The following is a 12,303-nucleotide window of genomic DNA, read 5'->3' on the forward strand; positions in this document are numbered from 1 at the left end:
ACACCAATACAGTGCATGGTGAAAAATGGAATTGAATTACAGTTTACATCCTCTTAGTCAGTGTACGTGGGTCATGTGACCCAAAGTGCAGTAATAAGTGCAGTAAAGAGTAATGGTGACAGGTACTTCAGAGAACAATTCAATTACAGTTACATCACATATGAGTTGTATAACTTCCAGCACAGACGGAAAACACAAAACCACAACACAGAGACAAAAAAAAACAAACAAAAAAAAGACACCAACTCCCAGCGTGCACTCGGACAGGGGGGACACATGCTCCCTTTTGCATTCCAATGCCATTTTCAAAAGCTCATGTATGGGATTCGGTAGTCGTAATGATACTCATACATGTATACAGTACTGTAGCACTATAAAACGTATCCCCTTTATACCTCTGGAAAGAAACCAATGGTGGATGAACTGGCTTACCAAAATTAATACTTAAATTAATTAATACTTGAGCAGGTTGGCTGTAAAAGGGGTGTTCATTCATAGTCATTCCTGGAGATTCTACCACACCTAGAATGTCTAGAAGTCTAGAATGTTGTGGTGTGTAAGATTGACGTGGTAGCTCTCCAGGACCAGGAATGAGGAATGAGACCCCTGGTCTGTAGGTTGGTTACCACCCCTCATGATAATCTCAGCATGTCTCCAGGACCAGAGAACCAGCACTCATATATACTTATAATAGAAATATTTAGCTGCACATGTTTAAAAATGCTCATCCTGGTCCCGAACAAAGAAGCTACGGTTTGATCTAAACTCTCCAGATACTGTGGAAGATCTCCAGGACCAGAGCTGGGCAGAAAAGAGAAAGAAAGAGCAGCACCAGTTCTTTCTTTATCTCCAGTCTCTCCCAGGACACGATCAATGTCTCTGAAGACGACAGGCAAAGACAACACAGCAGCACAATGATCATCAGGGATTTCTCCAAGCCCAGACAAGGCGTTCATTATTCAAGTTAATGACTTGTTTCAGAGCCGAGCGTTCGGTGCTTTCAATCTGTAATTCACAATTTCATGCCCGCTTTTGATCAGAGAGGATTCTGGGATGGCAAAACCATCCCGAAGCCATCAAAGCCATCAGTGTCACATTGGTTTCTTTCCAGTTTTTAGAGGTTGCAAGTAGAAAAAATGGGATACTATAAAGCACCTAGCAAAAGTCTGAGTGTAGAAAAAAATTGAACACAAAAAAAGGCAAAAACCTTAAGTCAGCTCTACAACAAGGAAAGATGAGCTTCGAGTTTAGTGTTGGTGTGCTTGTCCTCTGGCCTGTGATGTGGAGAGCGAGAGCGAGAGAGACAGAGATCACAGGCGTGCGTCTGTGGTGGAGAGGTGTGGCTCACCTCATGAATTTCTTGGGCTCGGTGGGAGGGGTCGGTGGGGGCAGTGGTTTGCTGGTGTTGAGCTCCAGCTGGTGAATGGGGGAGTTGGGGATAGGCTCGAGGCGATTGGGCTGGGGCTGGCCGCTCCCTGTCCCCGAAGCCTCCACATTGGCCCTTAGATTGGGCGAGCTGCTGAATCGGTTGGCTGATTTGTCATTCTTTCGCTTTTGCTACACAGAAGGACACAAAAACAACAAATATATATATATGTATATGTATATACATATAATATAGTTGTGAGAGCTGCTCTGGTTAATAGAGTGGGCTGACGCTCTCTGGTATGATCTCCTACTTTCATTCACAAGTTAAGCTCATGTGTTGGATGGTCAAGCTTGCACCTCTCAGCAGTGGAAGCAACAGTCGCTCTCAGCCAATCAAATCAAAATGAGTCAACAAAAGATGTGGCAAAAGGAAGAGGCTACTGAAAGGTTGCAGCTGACAAAGAATGGCTTGGAAAGCAAAGAAGAAGAATTGGATGTCTAAACAGGAAGAAAACAGAGACGCACACACACATACACACACACGTGTACACATACATGTAAACATACAAACATACACATACGCACATATGTAACGCTGACACTGAAACAGCTATTGGAAGTTATAGAACGGTGTTACTCAAATCTTGTCCTCGAGGGCCACAGCACTGCACAGTTTAGAGTTTTACCTGCGCTAGCTCACCTAATTCAACTCCTGTTTTGCCCTCCAGTCCTTCATAAGCTGAATCAGTTGTGCTGGAACACAGGAAACTAAAACTGTGCAGTGCTGCAGGCTAGCAGGACTGGATTTAGAACACAGATGGGGCAGCAGTGGACCACCTGCTCATGCGCACAGGCCTGTTGGTTTGGGGTTGCTGCAGCTACATTGAAATGGGACAAACACCTCCCTCCTCTGCCAGGACTAGGGATGCACTGATATGGGATTTCTAGGCCGATAACAACAACTCATAATGAACCCATAGTGATGGGGTGTATGCTGATAATATAACCGATGGGACAGTTTTTTTTTTACATTCGCATTTAAACCTTGTCTTAGTTGCTGATTAATATGGCTGGAATAATAGAAGATATTTGATAGCCACTTATGGCTTTCAGGGTGCAGTGATGAAGTATTTATTATCCATCAATCCATCTTCTTAACAGATTCTTCTTGGTCAGGGTCGATGTGAGTCTGAAGCCTACCTGGATTCTTTGGATATGCAAGGCAGGAGTACCCCAGTCCATCACAGTGAGTATACCATACACACACATCCATTCATACATAGGGTGACAATTTAGCATAGCATATTCACCTACCATATGCATTTTTTAAATGAAAAGAAAATGGGAATATGTGGATACTGCACTGAAACCTGCACTGATCAGTACAATGAAAGTGTCACACTTTCCTTATCATCAGTTTGATTATATAAAGAACTATGTGGATATTTAGTATTATGTTAAGTTTTTCACTTTTTTCCAGATAGCACAAATGGCTACTGTAGCTAGAGAGCATGGCAACAAGTTGTAATATGCAACAGTGGTCCTGTTTAATATGGATGTTTACAGTGGTACTTGAAAGTTTGTGAATTTGTTATAATTATGTTTGACCTTAAGTTTTAGCAGCTTTAAAACTTTCAAGCCCTACTGTATATGTACTGTTAAAATAAAAAATGGCCAAAAACACCCTTATATATCAAACGGTTACATCAGTAAACTGCAGTAAGTGTAAACCTAAAAATGTATAGGTGATTAATTCATAAACACTCATACCAAAATATTGTGTTTCTACACTCACTGCACTTTTTGAGCTCCTCTTATCATATAGAAGCACTTTGTAGTTCTATACCTACAGACTGTAGTCCTTCTGTTTCCTGTTTTCCCTGATATTCAATGGTTAAGACCCCACAGGACCGTCACAGAGCAAGTACTATTTGGGGAGGTGGATCACTCCCAGCACTGCAGTGACATTGGCATGGTGGTAGTGTGTTAGTGTGTGTTGTGCTGGTATGTATGAATCAGACACAGCAGTGCTGCTGGAGTTTTTAAACATTATTAGTTTGTGCTGTTCTGCCTCTAGTTCTTCACCAGTGATCTCAGGACACTGTACAAAAGATAATACGTAAAGGAAGTGTAGAAAAAAGGTGGTGGTAATAATATTCTGATTTGACTGTGTATAGGCCATAATTAAACTTTTAATCTAAGTCAATATGATGACAGGTTCATAAATAAGTGTGTAGGACCAAAACTACGCCACCAAGTTATCGGTTATAATTATCAGCTGTGAAACTGGTGAGTAATTTATCGGCCTCTGACACATCGTGCAACCCTAGTCCGAACTCATTTTCCCAAAAGCACTTCAGTTGATGTTAAGATCATCCAAAGCATTAGAGAACGTGTTCGAGCTGACACTCTAAATAACATGATGATGATCTTTGTGCTGTAGTGCTTTTGAGAATCACAGTGCTGATCAGTAAAACTCAGGAGAGCTAATGATGGGCTCCTCATTAATGCATGTCATGGGTAGACAGGAGTCTCATTATTCATACACACACAGCTGCTCTCTGAATCTCCACTAGTCCAGTCCTATGACTCTGCTAGTGTGTGTGTGTGTGTGTGTGTGTGTGTACGTGTGCTGTCTTTGACTGATGTAAGAATGGACAAGTGTTTGATAAGGTGAAGACTCTGTGAACTGCTTTCACTGAGCTTTTAGAGGAAAAGTAACTGGAATATCTAAAGGTTAAAATGAAAAACTGCACATGGATCCATTATCCACTATCTGTCCTCTATGTAGCCCAATCAGTCAAGGATTAGAAACTATTTCTAAAGCAAATACAAATCAGTATTCAGATAATTGTCTGCACAGCAGCCAGTGTTAATTTCCTTGCTGGTGGCACTATAACATATATTACATATAAATTCATCCTGTCTATAAACTGATTGTGACTTTCTAATAATTGTTTGGCCTTTATAAAGATGGGCACTTTCATTCACATGAATTCTCCCACAGTGCATATACAGCTCTGGAAAATTAATTAAGAAACCACTTCAGTTTCTGAATCACTGTAACAGTTTTTCTAATTTTGCTATTTATAGGTAAATGTTTGAGTAAAATGAACATTGTTGTTTTATTCTATAAACTACGGACAACAATTTTCCCAAATTCCAAATAAAAATATTGTCATTTGAAGCATTTCTTGGCAGAAAATGAGAAATGGCTGAAATAACAAAAAAAGATGCAGAGCTTTCAGACCTCAAATAATGCAAAGAAATCAAGTTTATATTAATAAAGTTTTAGGAGTTTTTGGTGGAATATCCATGTTTTTTTAATCACAGTTTTCATGCATCTTGGCATGTTTTCCTCCACCAGTCTTACACAATGCTTTTGGATAACTTTATGCCACTCCTGGTGCAAAAATTCAAGCTGTTCTGCTTGGTTTAATGACTTGTGATCATCCATCTTCCTCTTGATTATATTCCAGAGTTTTTAATTTGGTAAAATCAAAGCAACTCATCATTTTTAAGTGGTCTCTTATTTTTTTCCAGAGCTGTATATTCATATCAGATGATTTCAGCCCAATTATAATGAGGGCACTAAAAATGGACCTGAAATGTGCGTCCAAAACATCTCACATAGAAACTGTGATTTACATTGAAATTCTGTGAGTGAAACCGAGTGTTCATTTAAACAAGGTCTGACCCATGTATACTCCTACAAAACACTGTGGAGAGAGCGGGAATTAGCTGTTAGAATGCCGCCAGTCGTTTTTTTTTACGTTACCTGACCCAAAGTCCAATGTAAGCAGAGTTAACTGTTAACATCATTAATTGGATACCTGCACTGCATCACTAGGGCTAGTACAGTGAGCATCTAACAGTGCAGTTCTGTACAGGAATTTCATGTATATACAGAATACAGAAGATGCACACAGACAGACACACAGGCATTATATGTATATATAAACACTGTGGGAACAGTGTTAAAATAGGGCCTTTTAGGTCCATATTAATTGAATCTGCTCTATTGAACACTAAAATATGAATCTAATCTACAGCAATCTAAAAAACAGATGTTTCTAATCCTTGACTCAAGTGCAGTACATTTAGAACAGTGTGGAATCTCTTTCCCTGGAACAAAAATAAAAGTGTTACTCCACCCATCAGCAGATCAGCACACTGGAGATATATGTGTTAATGATTCATCAGTTACTGTCTTCAAGTGTGAATTGAAAACAGTAATACGATGTTGTATCTGTCTCACACACAAAAGAATGCTGAACAGATATGAGTGAAACAGTGCTTCAGTTAAAACCTGAAACCGAAAGAGAGGCAGGTAGTTATTTCTTACCTTGATGAGGGGGTTGATGACGCCGACATTGGGGCTGGCGTTGAACACTTTGTTGAAGTTGGTCTCTCTGTTCACGAGCTCTAGCTGGTAGAACTTTTTGTCATCCTGTTTAAGCAGGGAAAGGTCAGGTCATTGTGGACATTACAGTCATGTGTAAATTTAAGCACAAGCTTATTTAGTTTAAAAACAAGCCCTACGGCTACAAAATACTAAATGCACACTACTCAGACTGTCCTACAGTGTAGATTCCATATTGGCCAGTCCATTTATTGGTGACTGGTATTGCAGAAGAATAACCTACCCCTAACCTAACCCAAGTTCCTTAAAAAATCTGTTAAAAATTTTAATCTAAAATAGTTGTTTTAAAAAATGAAAATGTATTGCTTATTGCTTGCTAAAGACTTTTAAAAAGATAATGTGACATGACTAAATGCAAAAAGACCCATTACAGTTTTTTGCATTAGTGTCCTTACTGACTTTGAACTTGTGCTTAAGTAAAAAAACAGACCCATGAGAAACAAAGTAGCTACACATAACTACATGTACGTAAGTGAAAATGTTATATTATTTTTTTTTACAAACAAATATATCTTGCTTTGTAAGCCCTACTGGATATTTATAACGGTAGCAGGGACAAGTTTGGTTTTTACTATTTTAAGTTTTACTACAGCAGTCAGTTTGCCAAAGCTGGCTGCCAAGAAATCAGTTCACCAAAGCTGCTAGAGTGTTCTAATTTTACAATTCACTGGTGTTTTCAGAATTGCATTTATACTGGCTCATTTACTTTTTCCTCAGGTGAGCAAATGATCCGTGTTAGTGTGGTTGCTTAGTGACTTAGGTTTCCATGGCTACAATGTTAATACAGATTTTTTTTTTCTGGGTCATCTAAGTCCTTCCATTCCGCACTTAGCTTTATAATAATCAGCCGTCATGAGCTTACTCACCACCAGCTTCTTGACCAGAGCCTCTCTCTCGGCCACCATGTCCTTGAGCTCGGCAATCACCTGGAGGTCTTCCGGTCTGCTCTCTCTGTTCCTGAACTTCTCCTCCGTGCCCTCCAGCCTAAAAAACAGATCAAGAAGTTCTCTTTTTTCCCCACTCACATTGGAAAACACATTCAGCTGTCTGGGCTTTGCCAGGTAGCAGTGGATGAGAAATCTGACTTCTTTGGAACTCAGACTCAATTTGCCGGCGAACGCTGGCAGTCCTAGGCTTTGAGTGCTTTGAAAGCCATTAGTTTCAAATCAATGTGAAAGTAACATCCCACTTCACTGTCTACACTTTAATCACCCACCGCCCGTTTAGTAATTAAAATCAGCAGCACCTCTGAATACCTGTCTCTCTCAATGAGCCCTTCATCTCCACCAATCCTTTCATTCTCAACATGAATAGAGTCATTGTGAATCAATATCTGCTCAGCCGCTGGATTAGAGCTGGATATTTCATGTGCGCATAATGGGTGTACAGCAATCAGCGGTACACGGCTTCCTCTATGAATGCACCTTTATGATTGATGACTTTCCTCGAATGAAAGACCGGCTTAAGGATTTGTCTAGTGCTAATTATCTGGGTCTAATAACTTTCCTTACTACAAGAAACTATGAGCAAAACTTTTCAATTATTATACAACAGCCACGTTCTACAGCACTTTCTAAAAAAATTAAGTTACAGATAAAGTCTGAATGCACTTTAACTATGCCATTTATTCCTATTTATTAACTGAGTATTGATTCACACATCTACCTATAGACCCAACCAACCATCCACCCACCTATTTATTCATCCATTCTGTTTTCTCTACATTTTTCTAGAGTTTTTCTGAGGCTGCAGAACTGGGCAGTATTTGAACACTTCATGACCTTCACCCTGAACAAGTGATCCACACCGATACTCTGCACAAACAAACTTGAAACCCGACGAGACTGCAGCCAGGCCCTCCTAAATGAATCATCACTCCGCTGATTCTACACTCAGCACAACGCGACAACAACCCACAGTGACCACAGAACACAAAACCACAGGCCTGCTCAGATTACCCGCACTCAAAAGCCACAAATCAAGCAACGTGTGAGGAAACTCACAGCCACCAAATATGCATGAGGCTTAAGTGGGCTGCAATTTAATGCTGGTTGGAGAACTAGGTTTGGGGAAACTTGATTGTCACAGTGATTAATTGCATCAAGTACGGGACCGTCATTAAAGCAGATTTGTGTTACACTTAATTAGCAAGCTGCAAATCCCGGCCCTCTGGGGAAGCCCGGAGATGGCAGAGTTAGAAAACAGTGTGAAAGTTACCCGTTAAAGGCTGCTCCACTCGAGACCTCATTCTGTTTAGTCACTACAGGACTCTACTTAGCACTCATAAAGGTTGTGAATTTACATAATAGGATGCAAAAAATCGGATGTTATAATGGCACAAGCGTGCTAGTCGTGTTCTGCATGAAAAGAACATGATGAAAGGGAAAACAGTAAAATCCTCTCGGACTGAAATTTCAGAGGAAATTTACACACACAGGCAGTCACTGAACAGCTCATACGTACTCATTAGCACATTAACTGAGCTTCAATTCAATTCAAATGTAATGCACAATTATAAAACCTTCTGGCAGAAGAAAAAGAGATAAATAAGTTTTGTTTTTATCTACAACAGTAATGTGAAGACATTTTGAATGATGTAGGTGATTATCATCTAGTAGTGCAAACACACCAGACAGTTCTGGGAAAGCAGAGCGGAACCATTTTTAGATCTCTCGGGATTCAGCATTTTTAGAGCAACCTTTTAAAAGGTGTTATGATCTGACCGTCCATAGTCCCTTTGTTTCCATTTATTGGCAACACATGAATAATAACTGATAAGAGAATTATCTTTGCTTTGGACACTTGTGTGGAGTGTAGGATAGTATAGGGAAGTGTAGGGTTGTATAAGGTAGCATAGGAAGTATAGGGTAGTAGGGAATTATTTGGTGTAAGGGTAATTTGGTAAAAGCAGTTCATTTGTGTGTATATGCTGTATGCCAATAAAAATGAAACTAATGAAACCATTTAGTTATACCACAGGCCCTTATTGCTTGATCCATTATTCTAAAAACTTGTCACAATCTGATTTTCATGGTATTCTGACTTTTCACCTCGTCCTACTTTAAACATCCTTTCCTGGCCTTTTCTATTCCACTCCTTTTTTTGTTTACAGTTTTATTTAAAATTTTTATCCCATTTTCTCCCCAGACAGTTACCCATCCAACTTATTAGGACTCCTGCTATTACTAGATCTCGGATTTGATACATCAGCTCACAGACGCCTTTTGCTGATCAACATCACCCTTTGGAGTGATGTGGGAAAGAGTGCCATCTAACCACCCAGAAAGTGCAAGGCCAATCATGATCTCTCAGAGCTCTGGTAGCCAATGGCAAGCTACATAAACAGGATTCGAACCGGCGATCTCCTGATCATAGTGGCAGGGCTTTAGACCGCTAGACCACTCGGAGCTCCTATTGCACTCCTTTTTAATGAACATTTAAAAAATGTTTTTTTTTAGTACACTGATGTTTTTCATCTTTGCTGAATGTGTCTGTAGGATTGCTTTCTGGGTGAAGAAACAAAGAAATATTGCAAGCAGCTAATGAGGAGTAAGGAAGTTCAGCTGCTAGACTTAAGCAATTATTTTTGACTGGCAGAGTGTATGCTACATATTTTAATTTAACCTTTTTAAACAGAAAACTTTTAGATTCAGTTTTCTTACCATTTCTGGGTTGTTTTAAAACCAGATTTTTTTTATTATTTTACTTTTGAATATTTGGTGTAAGAAGGCTACTGTGTTCAAACTCTAATAGACTCATCCTCCCTTCAGAAGAAAGGACATTTGGGAGAAAGGATGTTATCTGCTGTGAATCAGCATTCACTGTCTGGGACGTGATTTCAGGCTTAATGATAATGCCTTTGTTGAGAGAATATAGAAACACTGCTGATCTTTTAGTCTTCAGAGTTCAAGACCGTATATTAAACTGCAGGGCTTTCCCATTGTAGGCTAGTTGTGCCTGCTTGTGAACTACAGCACATTTTCAGCAATCTAAGAAAAGACTGCTTAAGTTCACTAATCAAGCAGTGTATAGACTCAAATTTATTTTTATGTATTAGGAAGAATACTGAATCGATGATAGTGAAAGCCCTATTATTTTGATTCTCCTCTAATGTATAACTACATTTGATTTACCACTGAGCACATTAGAGTTGTCAACTCTGAGACCAGAGGGTGAAGTAATGCATTTGTTTAATTATCTCAATATTGACACTCATTCATACTGATTCCTACTTTTCTAACTTCATCTTGGGGTTATTTATGGTTATTTTCTGCCTCTGTGGTTATTTCTCACGCAGCTTTAAAGAATCTGACGTAAAGTTCACTGTTCAGACTGTTCAGACTCTTTTTCACCACATGAAAAAGTTAATTGCATAGAACAAGGCTGTTTAATTTAAAGGGCCTTTGAATTTAAAGGGCCTCTGAACTGGCATTTGCTAAAGTGCTGGTAAATACATGGGGAGGATTTGAGGAGCAGGATGAGCTATTTTTACCACAAGCTGTGTAGTAGTTGGATTTGAGTCTAGATGGTGCTCTCATTCAACTCAAGTTAAAATAGGTCATTTCTCCCAGAGCTATCCTGAGTCATAGAGCCCCTGTACATCTGTTCCGTGTTTATGCACACATTCTCACACACATCATCATTTCTTCTATTGCTTTGTGTTTGTACTGCGCTCTGAATTAAAGCGTGCTCATTGTGCGTGATAATTATGTTCTCATTTCATTACCTCTAAATGTACCGCGCTAAATAACAAAAATCAGTGAAATAAGCTTTCCATCTTGCTGTTTGAGCACGAGTGTGCATCATTATTATACGAGTAGAGGGTAATGGTCTGCAGGGAGGGGTGGGAGTATGTACCAGCACCAAGTTCATCTTAATTCTTTTCAACTGTATTTAAAGACATTTGGAAATAATGAAAGGGCAACAATTACACGGAAAAACTCCTACTAAAGCATTTTAAGCTATCTCTAACCAGAACAACTATTTAGTAAAATGTTTGTTTATTTTCTATGCTATTGTGTAAATGCTCTATTGATCATCAGGAGAACTGCACTTCTTTCTTTTGGTTATAAACTAACACTGAACAGTGTGTTGAGAACTGAGACCAACAGACACATTAGGGCTGCAAGGATTAGTCGATATAATCAACAATGTTGATTATTTAAATTTGTCGACTACAAATTTCATTGTCGACTATTCGTTAATTTGTTACAGTACCACATTAAACAAAAGCGCAATGGTAGATGGGTAAATGGCTTACTCACACAGGTTACACTCAACTTCACTCAAAGTCTGTCTCCAAAAGTGCAACAGACTACAAACACAACAGATTACATATTTAATCATTAAATATGAGTACTAAACATAAGTTTAGACAACATACAGACATTTAAATGCCTTTTTAAATCTCATGTTCAGCTTTTTCTATCGTTTTTAGAGGTGAGGGGCATGGCAAAATAATTGCTGACTAATTGAAAAAATAATAATCAGATAAGTCGACTTCCAAAATAATCATTAGTTGCAGCCCTAAGACATAGTACAAAAAAAATAGCTAATAACTATAGCTCATTCACTCTTAGCCTGGGATTACTAGTAGAAAAAAAAAAGAGTTTTCTAATAGAAATGCACAAACATTAACATTGTTTTTGCCAAAACCAAACCAAAGGCTCAATACAGAATACATGTTTGCCTTTCTTTCACCACTGTGTAGATTGAATAGCCTGAATGAATTTTTATCTTCTTTTTCAGAGAAAAAGCAATTACAAAACTACATGGTGTGAATATATACTGAGCACTTTTAAAGATTTTAAACATTTCAGCAGACAAACCAATAAATACATAAACCAATACATATTACCCTCCAGAGGGCTTTGCAAAGGGATGCAAACTCTGCAGCCTCTGGTTTAGCCACAATTGCTAAGAGTTAAAGCAGTTATTAAATGTCGCAGGCATCGGCTGGGCTGGAGCATGACACTAACAGATTTGAGTCCATTTGTGATTTTAAAATTATTTTATTTATTTATTTTTATTTTCTATTTTCTCCCCAATTTACCAACCAATTACCCAACCCACTTATTAGGACTCCCCCTATCACTAGTGATGACCCAACACACCAGGAGGGTGAAGACTAACACATGCTTCCTCTGATACATGTGAAGTCAAACTCTGCCTCTTTTTGAACTGCTGCTGAGCAGCATCACAGAGTGCTCGGAGGAAAGCGCAGCAACTCGGTTCTGATACATCAGCTCACAGACACCTTGTGCTGATCAACATCACCCTTTGGAGTGATATGGGGAGAGAGCGCCATCTAACCACCCAGAGAGAGCAAGGCCAATTGTGCTCTCTCAGGGCTCCGGCAGCTGATGACAAGCTACATGAACAGGATTCGAACTCCTCTGGCAATCTCCTGCTCATAGTGGCAGCGCGTAGTTCGCTGGACCACTTGGAGCCCCCCATTTGTTATTCTTAGACGTGTTTAGACTTGTAATTAATGTGTTTTTTTGAACACATAT

General features: G+C 39.2%; 1 protein-coding gene across 2 annotated transcripts in view; it reads right to left on the reverse strand.

The window, feature by feature from the left end:
* Nucleotides 1-12,303, reverse strand: part of fam184ab (family with sequence similarity 184 member Ab) — a 235,020-nt gene that overhangs the window by 7,037 nt on the left and 215,680 nt on the right. The window contains exons 16-18 of one of the 2 annotated variants that reach the window (XM_007255382.4): nt 6,658-6,775; nt 5,714-5,818; nt 1,349-1,557 (exon numbers count right to left, since the gene is read on the reverse strand). In XM_007255382.4, the coding sequence (XP_007255444.3) occupies nt 1,349-1,557; nt 5,714-5,818; nt 6,658-6,775 (432 nt within the window). The remainder of the gene's footprint in view (nt 1-1,348; nt 1,558-5,713; nt 5,819-6,657; nt 6,776-12,303) is intronic. The other variant, XM_007255380.4, reaches the window with a different exon arrangement.

The sequence above is a fragment of the Astyanax mexicanus genome, chromosome 1 (assembly GCF_023375975.1).
Source record: "Astyanax mexicanus isolate ESR-SI-001 chromosome 1, AstMex3_surface, whole genome shotgun sequence".
Lineage (NCBI taxonomy): Eukaryota > Metazoa > Chordata > Actinopteri > Characiformes > Acestrorhamphidae > Astyanax > Astyanax mexicanus.